Raw genomic sequence first — 23,400 nt, forward strand, 5'->3', positions numbered from 1 at the left:
TGCAGAGATTTAATAAATAAGTATTGAGCAAATGAAAGCAGAACATGTACACAAGAACATAAAACTGCAGTACTTATTGTTAGTTTTATTCTGTGGGCCCACGATCCAGATCTGTGTTAGTTATGATGACCATGCTGAATGGCCCCTGCTGGCCAACACACTGCTATGTGACAAAAACTCAGTGGCAATAACAAACAAACCAGCTGGGAGGAGAGATGGAGAGGTGGGAGGAGTGATATTTAACTGACAGGTCAAGTCCCAAAAGCACCATTTAAAAAGGCAGGCTAGATGGCAAGGGAAACACAAACCTACAGACTCACAACTCCAAGCCATACCTTCACAGAGACTATGAAGCTGACAATACTGCTATGTGCTATCGTGCTCCTCTCGCTCTCTGGTGAGTACTATTGCCATAACCAAAAGCACTTACGAGCTGTTTTGACATACATGTAAAAATATTGCCTGATATTTTAACATTGAACATTTCACCTTATTCTGTACTTAGATCAATGAGGTTTTGGGAATAATCAGACAACTCTTCACTGTGAGCGATGCTAGTTGGATCCTTTACACGCTTTCAGCTGAATTTAAGAATGAAGAGTAGCCTATAAGGAAGTGGTGATAGCGTAGGTTATCTACGTTTAGGATAGAATACCCAGTTGTAAGAGCCCACACAAATGGAAAGTCAGAGCACCAAGAAAAGAATGTCAGGTGATATCATTTTGTCTACCAAGGCACTTCTATGAAGCTGACTCTGGGAGAGCTCATCATGTGGGGAGCCATGATCCTATTAAATTCCTATGAATAATTATTGTAATTCCTAATTATATGCATGTGTCACAGGACACTGGTGATAGAATATGGACAACAGTCTCAGACCCCATGCCATTAATACCAAGATAAAAGTTATTTCCAAGATAGATACCTTGACATTAGGGTTACTGGTATGTCTCTCACTGGCTGTGTCATCATAGAGCTAAAGATAACACATTGAGTAAGTTCAACAAGGGACAGTAATTTCATCTGGAAAACAATAAGGTATTTAAAGAAGTGGAATGTGATCTTGTTTCAAAGACCAATAATAAAAGAAGGCATACTTTTCAGACAGTTGCTGAGCAACATTCCACCAACCTTTTCCCCCACACTAAATATTGTGAATCACATCAAGGAAAAAGTGAATACCCCTTTCTTCTCATGTTTTGTACAGTTTTTGCCATGGATGAAGAAAGACGCCCACAGCCCAGAGAGGTGAGATACATTAGGAAATAGTTATTCTATGGGAACAAGGCCATTACAATACGTTTTATGAGGATGTGTATGTCAAAAGAACTATAATAGACTGCTCTTCCCCTGCCCTAAAACAGCCTCAGTGTGAGGTGTATGAAGGTGGCATGTGCTCCAGAGAGTTTGATCCTGTGTGTGGGAGCGATGGCAACACATACACCACCGAGTGTGTGCTGTGTCGTGAGAACAAGTAAGTATAAAACACATGGGTTATTTACCTTGTGTAAATAAGAGTATTATTCATTTTATACCTATCCTACTATGTGCTGAAATGTAAGTATGAAGCACAAGGGTGAGGCTATTTGCCTGCAGTAAAGAAAGCTTCGGAGATAATTATTCCCTATATAATATAGATGATTGATGCTGTCTTTTAGGCTATTTCAATCACTAGGAAACACTGGCAAAGTGATGCCAGACCACACAGAAAGGTGAGGCAATATGACAATAAGAAAAAATTCCCCAGAAGTCTGAGAAAATAAGATGATGAAGCAGGTACTAGATGCACCTAGAATCAATGATACGGACCTCCCAACCTTACCCCAGTTCCGGTGAGGTAACTTTACGTGACCTTGTTCTAGGAACAGTTGCATCATCAGGAAAGGGACGTGCCACTGACGCACAAATCTTACCTATTGACTGTGGCTAGAAATTTAGCCGGGTTTGTTAAAGATTCAAACATTTTTCAGTTAAAGGAAGATCATGCTTTATACCTGATACATTTATTCACATCAACCACGCTTAAATAAACAGTAAACAAATAACTTAGACATTATTAGTTAAGACATTTCAAATAGAAAAAATAGATGGGAGGGCTTGAGGGTAGCAGAAGGATAGGAGTAATAACAAACGACAGATAACTATTGTGAAATAGATTGTGTCTGTAAAATGTACATAGTATGTTTAAGCTGGAAGTAGAAGCCGAAGTGTTGTTCATAAGTTTGCTCCAATTAGGGGAGGGGTGGTGGAAAATAATAGTATACAGTTGAAGTAGGAAGTTTACATACACTTAGGTTGGAGTCATTAAAACTCGTTTTTCAACAACTACACAAATTTCTTGTTAACAAACTATAGTTTTGGCAAGTCGGTTAGGACATCTACTTTGTGCATGACACAAATTCTGTCTCCTAGAGATGAACGTACTTTAGTGCAAATCAATCCCAGAACAACAGCAAAGGACCTTGAGAAGATGCTGGAGGAAACGGGTACAAAAGTATCTATATCAACAGTAAAACGAGTCCTATATCGACATAATCTGAAAGGCCGCTCAGCAAAGAAGAAGCCATTGCTCCAAAACCGCCATAAAAAAGCCAGACTATGGTTTGCAACTGCAAATGGGGACAAAGATCATACTTTTTGGAGAAATATCCTCTGGTCTGATGAAACAAAAATAGAACTGTTTGGCCATAATGACCATTGTTATGTTTGGAGGAAAAAGGGGGAGGCTGGCAAGCCGAAGAACACCATCCCCACCGTGAAGAACGGGGGTGGCAGCATCATGTTATGGGGGTGCTTTGCTGCAGGAGGGACTGGTGCACTTCACAAAATAGATGCCATCATGAGAAACAAAAATTATGTGGATATATTGAAGCAACATCAGTCAGGAAGTTAAAGCAAGGTCGCAAATGGGTCTTCTAAATGGACAATGACCCCAAGCATACTTCCAAAGTTGTGGAAAAATGGCTTAAGAACAACAAAGTCAAGGTATTGGAGTGGCCATCACAAAGCCCTGACCTCAATCCTATAGAAAATGTGAGGGCAGAACTGAAAAAGCCAGTGTGAGCAAGGAGGCCTACAAACCTGACTCAGTTACACCAGCTCTGTCCGGGGGAATGGGCCAAAATTCACCCAACTTATTGTGAAAGCTTGTGGAAGGCTACCCGAAGCGTTTGACCCAAGTTAAACAATTTAAAGGCAATTCTACCAAATACTAATTGAGTGTATGTAAACTTCTGAACCACTGGGAATGTGATGAAAGAAATAAAAGCTGAAATAAATCATTCTCTCGACTATTATTCTGACATTTCACATTCTTAAAATAAAGTAGTGATACTAACTGACCTAAGACAGGGAATTTTTACTAGGATTAAATGTTGGGAATTGTGAAAAATTGAGTTTAAATGTATTTGGCTAAGGTGTTTGTCAACTTCAACTATATATATATATATATGTGTGTGTGTGTATGGGAGATTGGAAATGATACAGACAATTACATTGATGGAAGCTACAATCTGCAATTTAAAGCTGAGCTGTACCCCCAAAAAGTTTCAAATAAAAGACATCTCAAATTATTAGAATAAAGTGTGTATTTGAGAGATGTAGACTCAATATTATATTCAACAATCCTTGAGGTTTCTGTTCAGCATTTTACATTCAATCATGCCCTTTTGAATTGAAGGTGCCATATTTGAACCTTCCATTTTAAGTTGTTAACAGAACACCTATTTTTCACAGGCTTAAACACAAGCAAGTCCTGGTCAAGCATGGAGGAGTGTGTGAGGCATAACAAGAAGTCTCTGTGGACACCTGTCCTGCTGGAATGATCCAGTGGAAGGAGGAGTATCACTGGACACCAGCTTTTCGAAATCTGTAGACTAATAAAATTATGAAGCATGAAAATGTAGTCTCTTCTCTTATGAAAACTAATATAATATTATGGAAGTATATTGAACAAAAATATGGGACCACCACTTTACATGTTGCATTTATGTTTCATGAGCTGAAATAAAAGATCCCAGAAATGTTCCATTCACACACAAAGTGTATTTCTCTCCAATTTTGCGCACACATTTGTTTACATCCCTGTTAGTGAGCATTTCTCCTTTGTCAAAATAATCCATCCACTTTACAGGTGAGGCATGTCAAGAAGCTGATTAAACAGCATGATCATTACACAGGTGCACCTTGCGCTAAGGACAATAAAAGGGCACTCTAAAATCTGCAGTTGTCACACAACACAATGCCACAGATGTCAGGTTGAGGGAGCGTGCAGTTGTCATGCTGACTGCAGGAATGTCCACCAGAGCTGTTGCCAGAGTTGAATGTTAATTTCTCTACCGTAAGCCATCTCCAACTTATTTTTAAAGAATTTGGCAGAATATCCAACCAGCCACACAATCGTAGATCACGTGTAACCAGGATCTCCACATCCTTCTTCTTCACCTGCGGGATCGTATGAGACCAGCCACTCGGACAGCTGATGAAACAGACAAAGTATTTCTGTCTGTAATAAATCCCTTTTGTGTTGAAAAACGAACTGTTTGGCTGGGCCTGACTCCCCAGTGTGTTAGCCTGGCTCCCAAATGGGTGGGCCTATGCCCTGTCAAGGCTGCGCCCCTGCCCAGTCATGTGAAATCCATAGATTAGGGCCTAATTAATTAATTTGACTGATCTCCTTTTGAGTTAATTGTTAAGTTTATATTTTTGTTCAATATAGTTCTGATTTCATTACTGTTAGCAGCAGGATAAATGCATATAATTGTCACACATGTACAAGTACATAACTTGTAAAAGTGTGTGGTGTGAAATGGAAATGTTTTTGTTGCATATCCCACTCCCCCCCAAGACACCTGCAGAGAGGGGTCACGGCCTGGGATCAGCCAGCCCTGTACAAATTAGGGTTAAGTGCCTTGCTCAAGGGCAGATCGACCACTTTTACACTTAGTCGGCTCGGGGATTCGAACTAGCAACCTTTCGGTTACTAACCCAATGCTCTACCCGCCACCCACAGGTGCACCAGTCTCACATTAGTGGGCAATCCAACAAGAAGATCGGTAGAGCACACTGTGAATAAGAAACATGTCATAAGGGAAAATGAAATTTAGCCCAGGTAAATGTATTCCTCAGGGAGGACTGGAGAGCCTTATTTTGAGACAAGGCAAAGCATGAGGCATCACAGATGCAGAAGGAAAAAAAGCTGTAAGGAAGGCTAAGCCCTCTGAGGCAGCAACTGAAAAAGGCAACCTTCTGATTTGCAGATGTGTGATCATATTACACAGTCTTTCAATAAAAATGTTACATTACAGAGCTGCAGACTTGTTTTTATTGTCCTTTGATGGGGTTTCTCCACCCAGCCCTATGCTCACTTCAGTTTCAGCAACACTGTCTCCAACAGAGCCAGGATCTCCCCAAAGTACCTATCCTCGTCTCCGAGGACCTGCTCTGAGAGCACCAGTTCCTGGTACTGCTCCTGTAGGGTGTGGAGGGAGGAAGACAGGGTGTAGTCCTGCCGATACAGAGTCTGGCAGTGAGGCATCATGGCCAGGATAGTTCTCAGGGCCTTCTCCTTCCAGTCGTGCTCTGGGGAGGCCAACAGTTCAGGCACCAGGCTGCACCAGCCCTGCTCTGCCAACAGTGGCATGAGGGAGACCTGTGCGTACTGCAGCAACCGCTCGTTGTGAGAAGCATCTGGAATGGGGTCAAGTCCAGTCTGAGAAATCAGCTCCTAGAATAGAGAATGTGCCATTCACATCATTTGATTTCACAGGACTAGCCTTGCATTTATAGGCAAGGTTTTCATAAGAGCACCACTCACCTTCTCATTGATCATGTCATAGAGTATGGTTACAATCCTCACACGGAGGGCCCCACCTTCGGAAGCTCGGAAAAGATCCCCCAACACCTGCAGCCCACCCAGCTTCAGGAAATGGCTTTGGGCAAAGGGGAAGTGACGTAGCAAAGAGGCCACAGCAAACAACGCCTGTATACAGACAAACATTAGCATCAGTAATGTGGCAGGAAGAGAATTATGCAAAATAGTGTGCTAATTGTAAAACTTCACTGTAGACAGATGAGGAAACCTTACAATTTTAAAATGGAGAGTCTCCAACTGGATAATTAGCGGTGGTACATTTACAATCAGAGTACTAACAAATGGATTTGATTATGTGGGAACAAGACTTGCCTTCTTTTTAACAGACATGGGTCGTGGAGTGGCGAGTAACATTAACAGCTTCTGCAGAGTACCACTTTCAACTGCCTCCACCTGCACCACCGGGTTACTAGGTAGAATATAATCGATGATAATGTTACTGACGCACACACAAATACAAACATGCTGTCTTTTGGATGGTATTTACAATTAGACTGTTGGTATGGGTTAACAGAGACTGCTATACCTTGACAGAGCTGACCCCAAGACAAAAGCAGCACTCTCCTGAAGGCGATAGTCTGTGCTGTTCAAAGCATCAACCACAAGCTTCAATCCTCCCCTAGATGCCAAGTTCTGGGCATTGTCCACCTGACAACACAGATAACAAGGAAACTAATTATAATGTTGCTTCTACAATCAAATTAAAACAAAAAAAATAAAATCAGTGTTGCATCTTTTATTGTCTCAACAATTTAGACTCCCAAACCATTAGTATATTCAGACCCCTTCCCTTTTTCCACTTTGTTACATTATAGCCTTACTCCAAAGATGAATGAAATGACTTGTTTTCCCTCAACCTACACACAACACTCCATAATGACAATGTGAAAACAGGTTAAGACATTTGCAAAAATTTATTAAAAATAAAACAGAAATACCTTATTTACAGAAGTATTCAGACCCATTGCTATGAGAGTTAAAATTGAGCTCCGGTGCATCCTGTTTCCATTGATCATCCTTGAGATGTATCTACAACTTGATTGGAGTCCACTTGTGGTAAATTCAATTGATTGGACATGATTTGGAAAGGCACACCTGTCTATATAAAGGTCCCACAGTTGACAGTGCATGTCAGAACAAAAACCAAGCCATGAGGTCAAAGGAATTGTCTGTAGAGCTCCGAGACTGGATTGTGTTGAAGCACATTTCTGCAGCATTGAAGGTCCCCAAGAACACAGTGGCCTCCGTCATTCTTAAATGGAAACAGTTTTGAACCACCAAGACACTTTCTAGAGCTGGCCGCCCGGCCAAACATAGCAATCGGGAGAGAAGGGCCTTGGTCAGGGAGGTGACCAAGAACCCAATTATCACACTGGCAGAGCTCCTCTGGAGAACCTTCCAGAAGGACAACCATCTCCGCAGCACTCCGCCAATCAGGCCTTTATGGTAGAGTGGCCAGACAGAAGCCACTCCTCAGTGACAGCCCGCTTGGAATTTACCAAAAGGTATCTAAAGGACTCTGTTCAAGAGAAAGAAGATTCTCTGGTCTGATGAAATCAAGATGTAACTCTTTGGCCTGAATGCCAAGCATCACATCTGGAAGAAACCTGGCACCATCTCTACAGTGAAGAATGGTGGTGGCAGCAGGGATGTTTTCAGTGGCAGGGATTGGGAGATTAGTCAGGATCGAGGGAAAGATGAACAGAGCAGGATACATAGAGATCCTTGATGAAAACCTGCTCCAGAGCGCTCAGGACCTCAGACTAGGGTGAAGGTTCACCAAACAATAGGACAATGACCCTAAACACACAGCCAAGACAATGCAGGAGTGGCTTCAGTACAAGTTTCTGAATGTTCTTGAGTGGCCCAGCCAGAGCCCGGACTTGAACCGGAGCAAACATCTCTGGAGACCTGAAAATAGCTGTGCAGCGATACTTCCCATCCAACCGGACAGAGCTTGAGAGGCTCTGCAGAGAGGAATAGGAGACACTCCCCAAATACAGGTGTGCCAAGCTAATAGCTTCATACCCAGGTAGACTCAAGGCTGTAATTGCTGCCAAAGGTGCTTCAACAAAGTACTGAGTAAAGGGTCTGAATAATTATGTAAATGTCATAGTTCTGTTTAAAAATACATTTGCTAAAATTTCAAAACATTTAACCTTCGTCATTATGGGGTATTGTGTATAGATTGAGGGGGGGGGGGGGCGACATTCAATCCATTTTAGAATAAGGTGGTAATGTAACAAATGTGGAAAAAGTAAAGCGGTCTGAAAACGTTCCAAAGCCACTGTATCTCGTTGCCTCCCACCTCATTAGCATCTCGTTGCCTCCCACCTCATTAGTGTCTCGTTGCTCACCTGATGAACAAGGTACTCTAGGTCATGTAAAGCTTTTATCTTCTCCTCCACAGTGGTGTTTGAGCTGTTGAATTGGGACATCAGTCTGCTAATAACCTGGAAGTCTGACTCCATCAGCATGTCCAGTTTGGCCATGTCTCTTTTCAGCTCCTCCATGGGACGAAACTGGGCTCTGAGAGCCTCCTAAACACACAGGGAAACACACTAGAACCATAAGTAATAGTTTGCCAACAGAGAAGGAAATCAAAAATAGACGAATGCCTCTGTGAACCCATTTATTTTCACAGCCACGTGTCTTTGCCGTGAAAAGAGACTACAGACACATCAAATCAGGCCATACCTCCTCTTCTTTTTCTTTGTCACTAGTTTCGGGATCAACTCCTTCTTTTATATTTTTCAGAGCCTTCTTCAGCTCCTCAGCATTGAAGGATGGGCCTGGTGTGTTCTCCTTCCCCTGTCTGACTCAGAGAAAACACCTGTGGGTAGTCTGTTGTAATCTCAAGCAAAGATAGTATGGCCCTCTACTGTACAATAGCTACATGGCAAAAATGTTATACAGTGTTTCAAACTGACAGAAACACTTCAACAGGATCCTTACCTTTGTCCATCGATCTGGTATTTGAGAATCTGATGTTCCCCAAGTTTGACCTCCCTCTGTCTTGTCTGGAGGTTGAGCCTTACGTGAGAGCCCCTTGGGACTGCCTGGCCTGAGTGATAACAATATTGTACAGTGAATACTTTTGATTCTGCCATACACATTAATACTCCATGCCGTTTCTTGTTTCTGTGTTTTGCACTTGCATTCAGTGGCATCTATGAATCACATGATTATTAATATTATTATTGACATCAAATGGAAGAACCAAGGACATGGATGGTTCATGTTGTGAGATTCTCTCTGGTGTTTACAGAACAACTAGTGCTGTGAGATTATGATATCAGGACCTGCTTAGACAAAGCAATTGTAACAGTAGAGTAAAGGATTGCAATATATGGGAAAATAAATGGCTGCAGTATTTCTGCTATACTGAGTACATGGTGCATGGAATGCTAAGGCACAAATATATGAATGTGTGCATTCTTATTTTAAATGCATGTAGTTCTGTCCTTGTGCTGTACTTGTCTATTAAATGTTCTGTATTATGTCATGTTTTATATTGTCTGGACCCCAGGAAGAGTAGCTGCTGTAACAGTCGCTAAGGGGGATCCTAATAAAATACATGTATTACTACTGTGTGTACTTCATGAGGCACCTGTGCATTAATACTTAAAAAAACAAAACAATCACCTGGTTTGAGAGACTGCCACTGGTCCGTGGGACGGAACACATCCAAATCCTCAGGATCGCTCTCTTCCTCCATGTGGTGCGTATCCTCATCATCCAGGCTGGTCTCAGTGCTCTCCACAACAGTCAACGCAGAGGAAGACTACAGGGCCAGGGGATTGTATCAGACTCATGTAAGCTACAGACTCTCATCAAACTCTGGTAGGCTACACACAAACTGTTTAACAATATATTTATACAGTAGTATATCATTAACTACTCACTTTTTCGCTGAGAACATGGACGAATTGACAACTCAGTACTAAAAGCATGAGTGCCATCTTCAGCCTGGTAGATTTACTTCCTTTTCTCAGGCATCCGGTCAACATACTGGCTGTTGTATAGCTAACACAACTAATATATTGATGGTGAAAATATCGATATCATAACACTATAGAGGAACAAATACAATTCATGTGAACTACGACGCATTGCACTATTTATTTACCCGACCGCACCATTTCAGATTTAAGCATGGACGTGTAACGTTGATACTTGTCAGAAATTAGACCACTCCTACCGTATTTGTCATCACGACCGGGAGCCAATCGTATTTTAAAGAGTGTCACTTGTTTTCAAATCTATGCGATCGGATTGGCTAATGGAGATCCCTGTATGATCTTTGTGACGCAACTACATGACATTTCATCAGTCTTTTTAGAAGTTTTATTTCATTTTATTACTTGAACTGACAACTGTACATATAGCCCATGTGCCCATTTGTCAAAACAGTTACGGTACTGTAAACATGATATGAATGTTACAACATATGAAAAAGTAACTATAGTGTTTTCTTCTCAGAAGACAGAGATAAGCAGGAGAAGAGACTAATACTCTTGCGTGTCGGTTATAGCGGGTTAACCCTGATCTATACTGGAGGTCCAGGGCTTGCTTGGTTACACGTGGTCAGCGGTTGTGAAGCAGGTGGACATACTGACAAATTCTCTAAAACGATGTTGGAGGCGGCTTATGGTAAAGAAATTAACATTCAATTATCTGGCAACAGCTCTGGTTCCTGGAGTCAACATGCCAATTGTACACTCCCTCAAAACTTGAGAAATCTGTGGCATTGTGTTGTGTGACAAAACTTCAGATTTTAGAGTGGCCTTTTATTGTCCCTAGCACAAGGTGCACCTGTGTAATGATCATGCTTTTTAATCAGTTTCTTGACATGCCTCACCTGTAAAGTGGATGGATTATTTTGGCAAAGGAGAAATGCTCACTAACAGTGATGTAAACAAATTTGTGCACACAATTTGAGAGAAATAAGCTTTTTGTGCGCATGGAACATTACTGGGATCTTTTATTTTAACACATGAAACATCGTACCACCACTTTACATGTTGCGTTTATATTTTTGTGCAATATAATTTAATCCTGGCCTAATATATGATGACTATACAACTAAAAAAACTTTCTCAATGGGTCTCCTTGTTGTGTGTGACATTGTGTTAGTTATCATCTAAGTACTAAGTGATGATAGAGCACTTCCCAAAACTGCCCATAGACTAATTTAACAATAAATTCAAAAAAATGCTTATTGACTGTGCTTTGATATCAGATAGGGGTTAAAAAGCATCTCACCAAATATTTAATTTGAACACTTAAATGAGATTAAATCAGACTCAAATCCTTATTTTCTGGTAATTGTATTAATATATTTACAAACTGTTAAAATATACACTGAGTGTACAAAACATTAAGAATACCTGCTCTTTCCATGACAAACTGACCAGGTGAAAGCTATGATCCCTAATTGATGTCACTTGTTAAATCCACTTCAACCAGTGTAGATGAAGGGGAGGAGCCAGGTTAAAGAAGGATTTTGAAGCTTTGAGACATGGATTGTGTTTGTGTGCCATTCAGAGAGTGAATGAGCAAGACAAAATGTTTAAGTGCCTTCCTCCTCCATCTCCTTAGTCTTGATTTTACAGTCAGCTAAAAGAGACCTAAAGGCAATTGGAAACCATTCCGTTTGTATAAAGATGATCAAATGCAAAGCCATACAGATGAGGTTTACAATCCTGTCGTCTTCATTTATAGTAGAAATATAAAACAATTCATTTACAAACAAATTTTCTAGGCCTACGTGGTACGCCATACAATAAACACCATTAGATTGACGGTAAACAGGCTAATTCCAAAACCACTTGACAAAATTCAAGTACATGTGTTAATAAGAACAAAAAAATGCTAAAACAATGATAAACGTAATTTAAACTGTTCCCAAAGGCAGCAGGCTGTAAACCATTATTAGTGGTTCTAATACAGTACATACAACGGAAGAACAAGTTACACACTGACTCATGGTGCACTGTATACAGTAAGTTACAACGGTTCTCCTAATAGCAATTCTATCCTTAATCCAGGTGGTCAGCTTTGTAGGAAAAATGTCCCGAAAAGTATAATACTTATAAAAAGGTATAAAAAGCTACCTACAATTTTTAGGTCAGGTGGCAGCATAATTGCCCCTACTGGAAGTTGAAGGCAAATCAGTGCAAAACAGTGAATACTCTTTCCTGTGACAGCCCTCCCGAAAGGCAGGGGAAGGGTAGGCAGTGGTGGACGAGTGGTGATAGCCCGAACAAAACCCAGGAAGAACACCAAGAAACCAAAGTTGAACAGCGGAGGACAGACAGGGGTCTGCAGCACCATAGGGACACTGACATGGGGGGGGGGGGGACTCCTCACAGATGCGGACACACTTGCTGTCTCCAGGCAAGGCAGGGTTAGGCTTGGGGCTGTTGGGGGGGGGTACAGAGGGGTAACGGTGGGCCTCTCATGTGCTTGGGGAGCTCCATCTCCAGGACCATGGGCTTCGCTTTCTTCACCTCTGGGAGGTCACTAGGCATGTCTATAAGGAGTTTCTCGCACTTGCGCTTCTGAATAAGATATTTATTCCCTGCTAAAAACACAACATCATTGAATTAATACCTCTTACCTATTGTCTAAATGTTTGAAATATGTAAATAATCACTGCACCTGTGTTCAAGTGAATGTCACTATATAGGCAAATTTACCATTGGGCTCATATTTCCACCTAAACTATTCCACTTTGACTTGCAGCTTGATGTTGTCACTCTGGCTCTGTTTGAGGGCCCTCACTACACTGAATAGTTTTCTCTCCAGCTCCAGTGCTCTTTGACTCTCAGAGAGTGACTTCATTCTTTGCATGAACAACTCATCCCCCAGTCGCTCTGCATCCTTCCTACACACACAAACATCACACTTCACAACAATCAAACGCTGACGCAGGTATGACAGCTCCAATTTGTATAGTGAACTTTAAATACAGACTGTTTATGGGTTAAACTGAAGGCCTTCATCCACTCAGCATGTAAATACTAACTCTACAATAAAACCAGAGATAACTCACACAGAGTTCAAAAGTTGGATTTTCAGGACAGTGTAGTAAGTCCCGTCCCCACTGTCCATTTCCACTGGGGCTGAAGAGGGCTGTGCCTTCAATGTCATCTGCATAGACAAAGTAACCAACAATTGACATAACTACACAATCACTTCATACTGTGAATCTGTTGTCCTATCACATGTTGTAGTGTTATGGATTTGAATCGAAGTGACCCCAAACAAGAGGATATCACCTCTACTTTCTCCGGGCGACGTAGTTTGATCTTGAGAGCTTGTATCTCACTGTTCTTCTCTGAGAGCATGGACTGAAGGCGCTCCAAGTGAGCAGGGCCTGCCCTGGAGCCTTGCAGCTGCATCATTGTGGCTATCTGAACCCGGAGGGAAAAAACAAGAGGAAAAAGCAGATACATTCCAAATGCACCTCTGGTTCAGTCTCACATTGTCACTAGGAGTGATTGACTGGAAACATAAGGGAAAGTGTTTTGTATTGTACATTCATATGATGAAGATATTGTTCTGAGATCACATGCTGCTTCTGAAGGGGCCGGTACTTTCATACCGATCAACTGTCTCAATCGCTGCTCGCTTGTCCTCAAGCTAAAGAGAAATGTTGCACCTACCTCTCCAAATAAAGAATTTCCCTTGCTGTTTGGATCTTGTGCCTGTTGCAACACCTGATCCAGTTGAATCTGGAGATCTCGTTGGCCTCAAGGGCTTTCTAAAGCAGGCAAATAGGAACAAAAGTGTCATTAGCATGAATGACTATGAATCTAGTGTAACGCATGCATAATATATATATATGCAAAAGAGCAGCAAAGTAAATAAAAACAATATGGGGATGAGGTAGGTAGATTGGGTGGGCAATTTACAGATGGACTATGTACAGCTGCAGCGATCGGTTAGCTGCTCAGATAGCTGATGTTTAAAGTTAGTGAGGGAAATGTAAGTCTCCAGCTTCAGCGATTTTTGCAATTAGTTCCAGTCACTGGCAGCAGAGAACGGGAAGCAAAGGCGGCCAAAGGAGGTGTTGGCTTTGGGGATGACCAGTGAGATATACCTGCTGGAGCACGTGCTACGGGTGGGTGTTGTTATCGTGACCAGTGAGCTGAGATAAGGCGGAGCTTTACCTAGCATAGTCTTATATATGACCTGGAGCCAGTGGGTATGGCGACGAATATGTAGCGAGGGCCAGCCGACTAGAGCATACAGGCCGTAGTGGTGGGTGGTATAAGGCGCTTTGGTAACAAAACGGATGGCACTGTGATAGACTACATCCAATTTGCTGAGTAGAGTATTGGAAGCTATTTTGTAGATGACATCGCCGAAGTCGAGGATCGGTAGGATAGTCAGTTTTACTAGGGTAGGTTTGGCGGCTTTGTTGCGAAATAGAAAGCCAATTCTAGATTTGATTTTGGATTGGAGATGTTTGATATGAGTCTGGAAGGAGAGTTTACAGTCTAGCCAGACACCTAGGTATTTTTGTAGTTGTCCACGTATTCTAGGTCAGAACTGTCCAGAGTAGTGATGCTAGTCGGGCGGGCGGGTGTGGGCAGTGAATGGTTGAAAAGCATGCATTTGGTTTTGCTAGCTTTTATGAGCAGTTGGAGGCCACAGAAGGAGTGTTGTATGGCATTGAAGCTTGTTTGGAGGTTAGTTAACACAGTGTCCAAAGAAGGGCCAGATGTATACATAATGGTGTCGTCTGCATAGAGATGGATCAGAGAATCACCCGTAGAAAGAGCGGCATCGTTGATATATACAGAGAAAAGAGTTGTTCCAAGAATTGAACCCTGTGGTACCCCCATAGAGACTGCCAGAGGACCGGACAACAGGCTTTTTTATCGATGGCGGTTATGATACCGTTTAGTACCTTGAGCCTTATCCTAAACTGCTAAAATATTATTATTTTACTCCAAGGCGTTAAAGCAGGAGACAGCTTCTCTCTCTCTCTTCTTTCTCAGTGATTCGCTCCAGTTAACATTGAAGGTTTGTGTTGGTCAGCTCCAGATGCTGGTCTTTGTACTGGGCCTCCTGAAGTGCCTGCTCCAAGGTGGCCTGAGTGGACAAAAAGAAAATGGCTACCTATACTGTACCACATGTAATCATTGTTTACCAAGATTTTAATCAGCTATGGATGAACAAAGTCTTTATGGGTCTTTACAGAGTGTAATATTAAATATTTTGTTCACCTTAGCATCCTCCAGCTCCATCCTCTCCTCCTGCAACTCCATCAACTCTAAGGACATGGTTTCATGAGTCCGCTCTGTGACCAAACGCAGCTCCTCCATCTTGTTCCTCAGGGTCTCTGTCTGGAGCTCCAGTTTATGCTTCAGCTGCTTCTCAATGAGCTGCGCCTCATCCAATTCAGCTTTCATTTTCTCCACCTACGGCCAAACACACTATGTATTGTCAGAGAAAACGAATTGACTCAAAGACAACTTGTGATGTCCTTAGCAGAGATGATTTCAGTGTGCAGAATTCCACAACAATTAACTAGCTCCATAGCATGGTTCCTCTCCAGCATGGATTCCTGTTTCTCCCACTGCAGCCTCTGCTGGCTGTTGACCAAGTCGTAGTCGGAGCGCAGGCTGTCCAGCACACGGCTTTTCATCCCTCTCCTGCAGAGAGTATTTCTCTTCCTTCAGGGCCTGAGAACCGACACACAAGAGACTATAGTCATACCTCTAACATCAACCCACTCTATCTGTGTTCTCATCTTAACCCTGCTTAACATTCTTGTAATATCAGTAGTAACAAGATTCCTGTCATGCAATATCAGGATGATTATGCCATTCATATTAGTAGTTTTTATGTAAAGCAGTTGTCTTATTTTGTAATGAGTTATACTGCTTCTGTCATAGCCTATTCATCAACTGTCAAGACAGCTGCCTTTAATGATGTCAGTAATTGCCTAGTGTGAATGTTCACCTCCACATGGTTGGTAATCTCTATCCTCTGTTCATCCAACTTGTTCTGCAGATCCAGCTGCCCGTCCAGCAGCTGAAGGCCATATTGGGCTGCTTTCTGCAGCGCACATTCTTCTTCTTTCAACTTGTGCTGTAGTCGCTGGATCAAAATCATCTCCTGAAGTAGACATCGTTCACAATTGAAGAGAAGCAAAAAGAGAGAAACTTAACAGGAACACTTATTAAGGAAGGTGTGGGACACCCATTAAGTCCAGCAATGGCTCATATGGTGTTAGGTGGGATAGTTGTTCAATTATGTAACGCATGTGGGCTATTCTGTGATTACAATATCTGATTTAAATGAACAGAACAAACAAGGATGCCAAATAGATATTAGTCTAATGGTGAACTAAAGACAAACCTGGAGCTAAAGACAAACCTGGAGCTAAACCGTGTTGAGAGAACAATGGATAAAGGTTGTAGCTAGTAGTAACTGCTCTATAACTTGGACTCAGTAACTGGGTCCTTTTCAGTAGGCACGAAACTGGATAAAACGATTGTATACATATGCTTTCTAGTGAACAATGCAACATACAACTGATACACATATTTGATCTAATGTTAGTTTTGTTTATCTGACAAGCTAGGCTTCATAGCTAGCTAGTAACACGATATCAAGCTTTTTTTCCCTCCTGATATTCAAGTTCACTAGCTCTGTTAGCTAAACTTGTAATCTCGTCCACCAGCCGGCTGTCTCTCTAGCAATCGAGCCTGGGGACACGGTTAGCTAGCTAGCTTGCAAAGTTGCAAGCTAACTGTTGATTGCACAAAGACAGTTATCCTCCGAAAAGTTGTAAGTGATCATATTTGAAGAGGATAACTGTCAAACTGTTTAGCTTGCAGCCTAGCTTGTTAGCATACCTTTCCACATGCAGTCAAAAAGGGCACCGAACCACCACACCTCAAATATTATTAGGTTTTCCACCATTTACGAAACACGATTTGAATTCTGATCCAGCTCCAGCCACAAGCCAAATATCGCGACAGATAAATGATACGTCTGTTGCTCTGCCTTTTTTACAAGGATCAATACTTTATGTCAATAATGCACAACGTGTGTTTGAAAATGTTATGAACATATAATGCAGTCCACCATGTTTATTGCTATGATTATATTATCCAATAATCTGATATTATTCTCTCAGTTGTGTCAATGTGTAATTTTATTGGCTTTAAAAAAAGCATGTTTTACTTAATATGAACACTATTACAATACTTACATTGTCTTTCTAACATATTGTATTTTATTCTAGGCATTTGGATAAAGTCATTGAGCCAAACAGACATGGTAAACAATGTAGGCTATGCCTATTGATTTGGTGCTCGAGGTGGTTTGAGCACCAGACACTTTCACATGCATCTCTGGGTGTGACATAACCTTTGTGAAACATGTCCAGGGATACATCCCCTGTTGTGGTGGAAATTCAACGGAATATGCAGTCTTTCACCTCATACTGAAACCATGTCCAATCTTCCAAACTATTGCAATCCACTAGAGTTCAGACTATAGTGACTGGTTTTAGCTACATGTAATTACTACAAAATAATTGAATAATCTCATCATGAAGGCTTACTATTATACTTATTTAGTAGGTTTAGCAGATTGGATATACTTTTATCTCATTTGTACTGCCTCTTAGTGTTGCAGAGTTGCCAAATGTGTTCCACTAGAGGGAAGTATTACTATTCTTTGATATTCTGCTTGATTTTTATATTCTAACCATAAGCTGAAAGAAATAGTTATTTCTTACCATCTAGCCTGGATCTAACTCATGTAGTCTTAAAATAATTGCTTGACAAGGAGATATTGCTGAATAAGCTGAATATCGGCAGGTAGCCTGGTGGTTAGAGCATTGGGCCGATAACCGAAAAGGTGCTGGATTCAATCCCTGAGCTGACAAGGTAAAAATATGTAATCCTACTCCTGAACAGGGCAGTTAACCCACTGTTCCCCGGTAGGCTGTCAATGTAAATAATAATTTGTTCTTAACTGTTAAATAAGTTAAATAAAGTTTCAATAAAAATAAAATATATATATACATATAATATAAATATATCAATATTTAACACCACATAGTTCCAGATTGTGCACTGTGTATAATATATAGAGCACTGAACAGTCTCTAACCCATCAGCTCATAAAACAGGAATATTCAAAGAGACAGAGTACTTAAATCAACCTGAGGAAGATGATGCACATGATGAAGGCTGCTCATCAGTGAAAAGAATAGTTTGAACACTGGTGGTACCAAAAGCCTCGATTTCGCATCTCCAGGGAATATGGGCCTCCCCATTCAAACACAAATGAGCAGCAGCATACCATGCCATTGTCTGAGGAGCTGACCACAGACGCTACCTCTGTTGTTGTGCAAATACATCCAATCAGTCTAACCATTTACATCAGGAACAGCATAATTTCAATTTTAGATTATGTAAAGGTTATATGCTATTAAATTATGACTTTTGTTTTATGCACTAGCTCCATAGTGCACCTTGAAAATAAATAGTTTGTTGCCTTTTACTATTTTTCTTCATTTTTCCCAAATGCAGTTTAGATTATGTCAAAGTTAAAGGATAATGTTTTTCACTAACTTCATAGGAAAATGATTTAGCTTAAATGTCTGTTATTGTTTTTTTCTCTCTCAAATGTTAATGCTTCAGACATCAAGGCACTCTAAACAGTCTTTAACCATACAATAGCTGGTTGGAAGCTGGCTTGGGGTATCATTTTACACTGCAATTTATATAAGCAATTTGAAGGGATACAAAGAAAACAAAAGTAATTTGTATTTGTCACATGGGCCGAATTCAACAGGTGTAGACATTACGTGAAATGCTAATTATTGTTATAACAAAATAACAATAACGAGGCTATATACAGGGGGTACCAGTGCAGGGGTACAGGTTAGTCAGGTAATTTGTACATGTAGGTAGGGTTATACAAGGAGGGGAATTTGCGTAAAGTATGTGAATGGGCGGACGAAATTCACTGCTTTGTGTGATGTATTGTTGTCTCGATCTTCTTGACCTTTGTGCTGTTGACTGTGCCCAATAATGTTTGTACCATGTTGTGTTGCTACCATGTTGTTGTTGTTACGTTGCTACCATGCTGTGTTGTCATGTGTTGCTGCCTTGCTATGTTGTTGTCTTTAGGTCTCTCTTTATGTAGTGTTGTGTTGTCTCTCTTGTTGTGATGTGTGTTTTGTCCTATATTAATATTGTATTTATTTATTTTAATCCCAGGCCCCTGTCCCGCAGGAGGCCTTTTGCCGTCATTGTAAAGAAGAATTTGTTCTTAACTGACTTGCCTAGTTAAATAAAGGTTAAATAAAATGTAAAAAAGAAAGTCAAGTTCTACAGATTTAAATAAGATACTAATTATACAATTAAAATAAACTATTTCCAAAATTACTTTCCAACCATCAAAAGAACAAAAGATTATCAGTTTATTCACAACAATCAACGGGTGACTAGGGGCTGCGTAAATTCGCTAATCCTCCCTGTATATGAATTACATTGAAAGGAGTACTTCGGAAGTTGTGATCGACAGATCCGATCATCTGCGCAGCGTTTTGCTTCAACCTTACCCTCCTGAACAACTCCAATGTCAGGGGCGTAACGATGATGTTGCTGTAGTCTGACGTCACTATAACTTTGTTATAAATACGGCCTGGACGCCATTTCCCCACCTCCAAGCTTTGCTGATACAGGTTTTCTGTCGAGCTAGCTACGCAGTATTTTCTGTCAAGAAATGGACGCCGCAAATCAACTTTGCAAACTTTTTGTCGGTGGATTGAACGTAGATACCGACGATGACGGGCTCCGCAAGCATTTTGAGCAGTATGGTCAACTGACCGACTGCGTTGTGGTTGTGAATAAACAGCTACAGAGGTCCCGCTGTTTCGGCTTTGTTACCTACTCGAGCGGGGAGGAGGCCGATGCAGCAATGGCGGCTAGGCCACATGTCGTTGATGGCACCAACGTGGAGTTGAAAAGAGCGGTCGCTCGTGAAGATGCTGGTAAACCCGAGGCACTCGCCAAGGTCAAGAAAATATTCATCGGTGGATTGAAAGACGACATCGAAGATGAACATCTGAATGATTATTTTTCCCAGTTCGGCGAGATCGAGAAGGCCGAAGTAATCGCGGAGAAGGAAACCGGAAAGAAAAGGGGTTTCGGCTTTGTTCACTTCACAGATAACGACTCTGCCGACAAGGCAGTGGTTGTGAAGTTCCACACCATCAATGGGCACAAGGTGGAAGTGAAGAAAGCCCTCACCAAGCAGGAGATGCAAGCTGGTGGTGGCGGCAGGGGTGGAAGAGGGGGGAGAGGCATGAGAGGAGGACAAAATGGCTTCGGTGGCGGCAGAGGTGGTTACGACAGCTACGGGGGCGGTTTCGGTGGGGGCTACGGAGGCAATAGCGGCGGGTATGGTGGCGGCTACGGAAGTGGAGGCTATGGCGGTGGTTATGGAGGCGCAAGCTACGGAGGTGGCTACGGCGACCAGATGGGAGGTTATGGTGGCGGCAATGGCTACAGTGACTTTGGCAGTGGGTACAGCCAGCAGTCCTCCGGGTATGGGCCCATGAAAGGCGGCAGCAACTATGCCGGTAGGAGCCCCGCTCCATACGCCCCCAGAGGCGGTGCGGGTGGCTACAACAGAGGGGCTTATGGCGGCTACTAAACCTGTGGCTACGACAGACTATTTGCAAAGAAATGTCTTTTACACCCTCAACCGTCGGATCGGACGACCTCAAACCGAACTAAAAAAAATTCAGTCATCGGGCATCTGCCATAAAGTACTGGCAAAATGCCGACACTGTGAAACCTAATCATTAAGAAGACCTCAAAACCAAACAGGTAGGAAGATGACTTCCGACCCAGAACCCGATTAGCACGACCAGCTGTTGCTGTAAGAAAAGTTCGATTGCAAAACCCATTTATCATTTGTTCCAAGTTGAGGGCGTGTAGCTGTCGTTAGTTGGCTTGCTTTTTTTTTTTTTTTTTTAGTTTTGCGTACATTCGTTTTTGAGTTTAGTCAAGGATTGTTTTGTTTGATACTATATTTTCTCTTATCTACATTTTAAGCAATTAGTTCCGAATTTCCCTGGGATCTAATCTTTTTTCAATGTTTGGGGAATGGGACGCATGTGCTATGGAGTTGTATTTATTAGCTATGACTCTGATGTAAATTTGTATTCTATCCACTACTAGCCTATAGGTTTTAGGTGACGCTTAGGTGGTGGGGCGGATCCAGTTTAAACGTTTCATTCTTGACAATGTTTTGTAAATCAACGAAGTACGTCACAGTAATTTCCCAACACACATACATAGCGTCCGCTATCAGCTTAATGTTCCTTTCATTTACTTCAGCAATATCTCATGTATATTGTATAATCTGTCTGAAGATCAAACTACAATTGTTAAGCATTGGTATGCATATGTATGTTCATTTTAAATAAAAAGTTAAACAAACTTAGTTATTTTACTCATTTTACCAGGATGTCTTAAATGGATAGTTCAGGTTTTTGACAGCTTGATCTACTTCCCCAAAGTCAAATCAAGGTATACCATTTGTAATCATCAGCGTGCAGTATGAAGGCAGTTGGTACTTTCGAGCGCCAATACTTCCTTCAAGCTGCACGCAGGTGCATATTAATGGTGTCTACAAGTTCATATCACTGGAGAAGTAGTGGGCCTCGTAAAAATCCCGAACTATCCCTCTAAGTCTACTTCTGATTGGTTATATTATGTGATTAATTTGATATATATTTAATATTAGCTTCATGGCGTTTCTTCCATTGCTCTTCCCAGCTAAGGGGGTGAAGAATGGATTGCAGTTAAGTTTGCCCATGACCAATGCATGGAGGCTTTGTTGGTTGGCAATAACATAAATTGTTCCATAAAGTTAACTGGCTTTTAACTTGTGGACCTGAGGGCTCTCATATTTATCTTTGATTCCTACATTTAGGTGTTCATACTGTTATCCAAGTACGTCAACATAGCAGTAGCAGTTTGACTTTATACAGGGACCCTGTTCTATACCTGGGGTCGATTGTCATAGGACTCTGAAATATCTCTTTAGGATCACATCAGCAAACTAGGTATGTAAATCAAACTGTCTTCACTATGTGTTGGTCAAGTATTAAAGATATGGATTTGAAATGGTACTCAACTGTACTGATTAGGATTAATTTATTGATAGTTTTTTGCATTTATCAGTAGTTGGTCTTTGGCCTTATGCATCTTTTAAGAGGGGATTTTACTGCACTTACTTGGTCCTAAATAATCTAAAATAATGGTCTGAGGAGACTAAGTGCACTTCCTACATTAATGCAAATATATGGAATGGCACATGGTGTTACCTCCTGACTTGGCTTGATGTATTTTTCTGCACTGTCTCATTCTTTACCCTTTTCCTCTCTCCTCCAGGTAGCCATGGTGACCTGACTGCCAGGACACCAATCTGGCAAAGCCTTGGTTTCCTTCAGGACTGGGGGATTGCAGTTAAGGCTGTCCCACCTCCATGGGTGATTTGGAACCCCTGGACATTCTGCATTAAAATATTTGTTTTTACCAGGTTTTAATGATTGCCAGTGGGTTTATTCTAGTCAATCTAGGAGGGTGACGTAATTGACTACTTATTTTGTTCTTACCCATTGTAGGAAAGTGGGTCATAAATGTTAGATCATTGCATACTATGGATAAATGGACACCAATGATGGCTTTGGTGTGCTATGCTTTTAATTTGCTGCAATTTTAAATAAAACTATTTTTTTAAAGATTTACATTGTTTTATTGGGACATGTGTTATGGGTTTGAAGGGCAATATTATTGTATGGTAGTTTTTGCCTTTGGATTGCACTAACTCTTCCAATGTTCAAGTTACATTTACTGAACTTTGGACATGTAGCCCATTTCTATTAGTCCACTAATTTGCTATTTTGAGCAGTCATTAGATCTTAGTTTAATAGTGCCAGGTACAGTGAATCTCAACCTCTGAGCTCCAAAGATGAAGTTCAAAGTGAATGCTCTGAATTGGGCTGCCTGTCTCATGCAGTTATTGATGCACAATTACTTGTACTGTAACTGTTAATTCAAATTAAATTTAGGCAGATGTTTTCAGATCCTAAAATGGGCCTATATTGCATGGCATATGTAGTGTTATACCTCAATCCTAAATGAATAGGAAAGATGGACACTAGTATTTTCTTAGAAAAATACATTTATGTATGCAATTCAACCGCTTTGTGGCATGCTGAGCACTGTCAAGATTATCTGCACTCACTAATCCCCTGTGGCTCAGTTGGTAGAGCATGGTGCTTCCAACAGCCAGGGTTTTTGGTTCAATTCCTACAGTGGACCAGTATGAAAAATATATACTCTTCTGAAGGTAAGATGTTTTTGTCCTCAAATGTCAAAATGTATAAAACATATACAAAACATTACAGCTCTCGTGTTATAGTTTATGCTTTTCTTACTGTAAGACCTCCTGGATAAGAGTGTCTGCTG

At 41.3% G+C, this 23,400-nt stretch overlaps 3 protein-coding genes and 1 pseudogene across 4 annotated transcripts; 2 read left to right on the top strand and 2 right to left on the bottom strand.

Annotated features, from left to right (window-relative positions):
* The first annotated feature begins 266 nt into the window (after positions 1-266).
* Positions 267-4,035, top strand: LOC110504779 (serine protease inhibitor Kazal-type 1). Its single transcript, XM_021583591.3, has 4 exons — positions 267-397; positions 1,208-1,248; positions 1,365-1,474; positions 3,736-4,035. Exons 1-4 carry the CDS (start codon positions 289-291, stop codon positions 3,785-3,787), a joined length of 312 nt encoding a protein of 103 aa, XP_021439266.3. The 5' UTR covers positions 267-288; the 3' UTR covers positions 3,788-4,035.
* Positions 3,570-12,930, bottom strand: LOC110504777 (nucleotide exchange factor SIL1). The gene is made up of 9 exons (XM_021583590.3): positions 9,778-12,930; positions 9,518-9,656; positions 8,828-8,936; positions 8,570-8,687; positions 8,230-8,412; positions 6,399-6,520; positions 6,185-6,281; positions 5,816-5,980; positions 3,570-5,725 (listed from the first exon to the last, which is right to left on the bottom strand). The coding sequence occupies exons 1-9, from the start codon at positions 9,880-9,882 to the stop codon at positions 5,363-5,365; spliced, it is 1,401 nt and encodes a 466-aa protein (XP_021439265.3). The 5' UTR covers positions 9,883-12,930; the 3' UTR covers positions 3,570-5,362.
* On the bottom strand, positions 11,564-16,019 carry LOC110504778 (protein Spindly-like; annotated as a pseudogene). Its single transcript, XR_016491578.1, has 9 exons — positions 15,851-16,019; positions 15,417-15,570; positions 15,112-15,306; positions 14,793-14,977; positions 13,417-13,640; positions 13,156-13,297; positions 12,930-13,027; positions 12,574-12,761; positions 11,564-12,458 (listed from the first exon to the last, which is right to left on the bottom strand). The product of XR_016491578.1 is annotated as a protein Spindly-like (transcript).
* A 3,560-nt stretch (positions 16,020-19,579) lies between these two features.
* On the top strand, positions 19,580-22,672 carry LOC110504781 (heterogeneous nuclear ribonucleoprotein A0). Its single transcript, XM_021583593.3, has 2 exons — positions 19,580-20,748; positions 22,321-22,672. The coding sequence occupies exon 1, from the start codon at positions 19,640-19,642 to the stop codon at positions 20,570-20,572; it is 933 nt and encodes a 310-aa protein (XP_021439268.1). The 5' UTR covers positions 19,580-19,639; the 3' UTR covers positions 20,573-20,748; positions 22,321-22,672.
* Positions 22,673-23,400: the final 728 nt, after the last annotated feature.

This window comes from Oncorhynchus mykiss, chromosome 25 (genome assembly GCF_057628025.1).
Source record: "Oncorhynchus mykiss isolate SJ-2025 chromosome 25, ASM5762802v1, whole genome shotgun sequence".
NCBI lineage: Eukaryota > Metazoa > Chordata > Actinopteri > Salmoniformes > Salmonidae > Oncorhynchus > Oncorhynchus mykiss.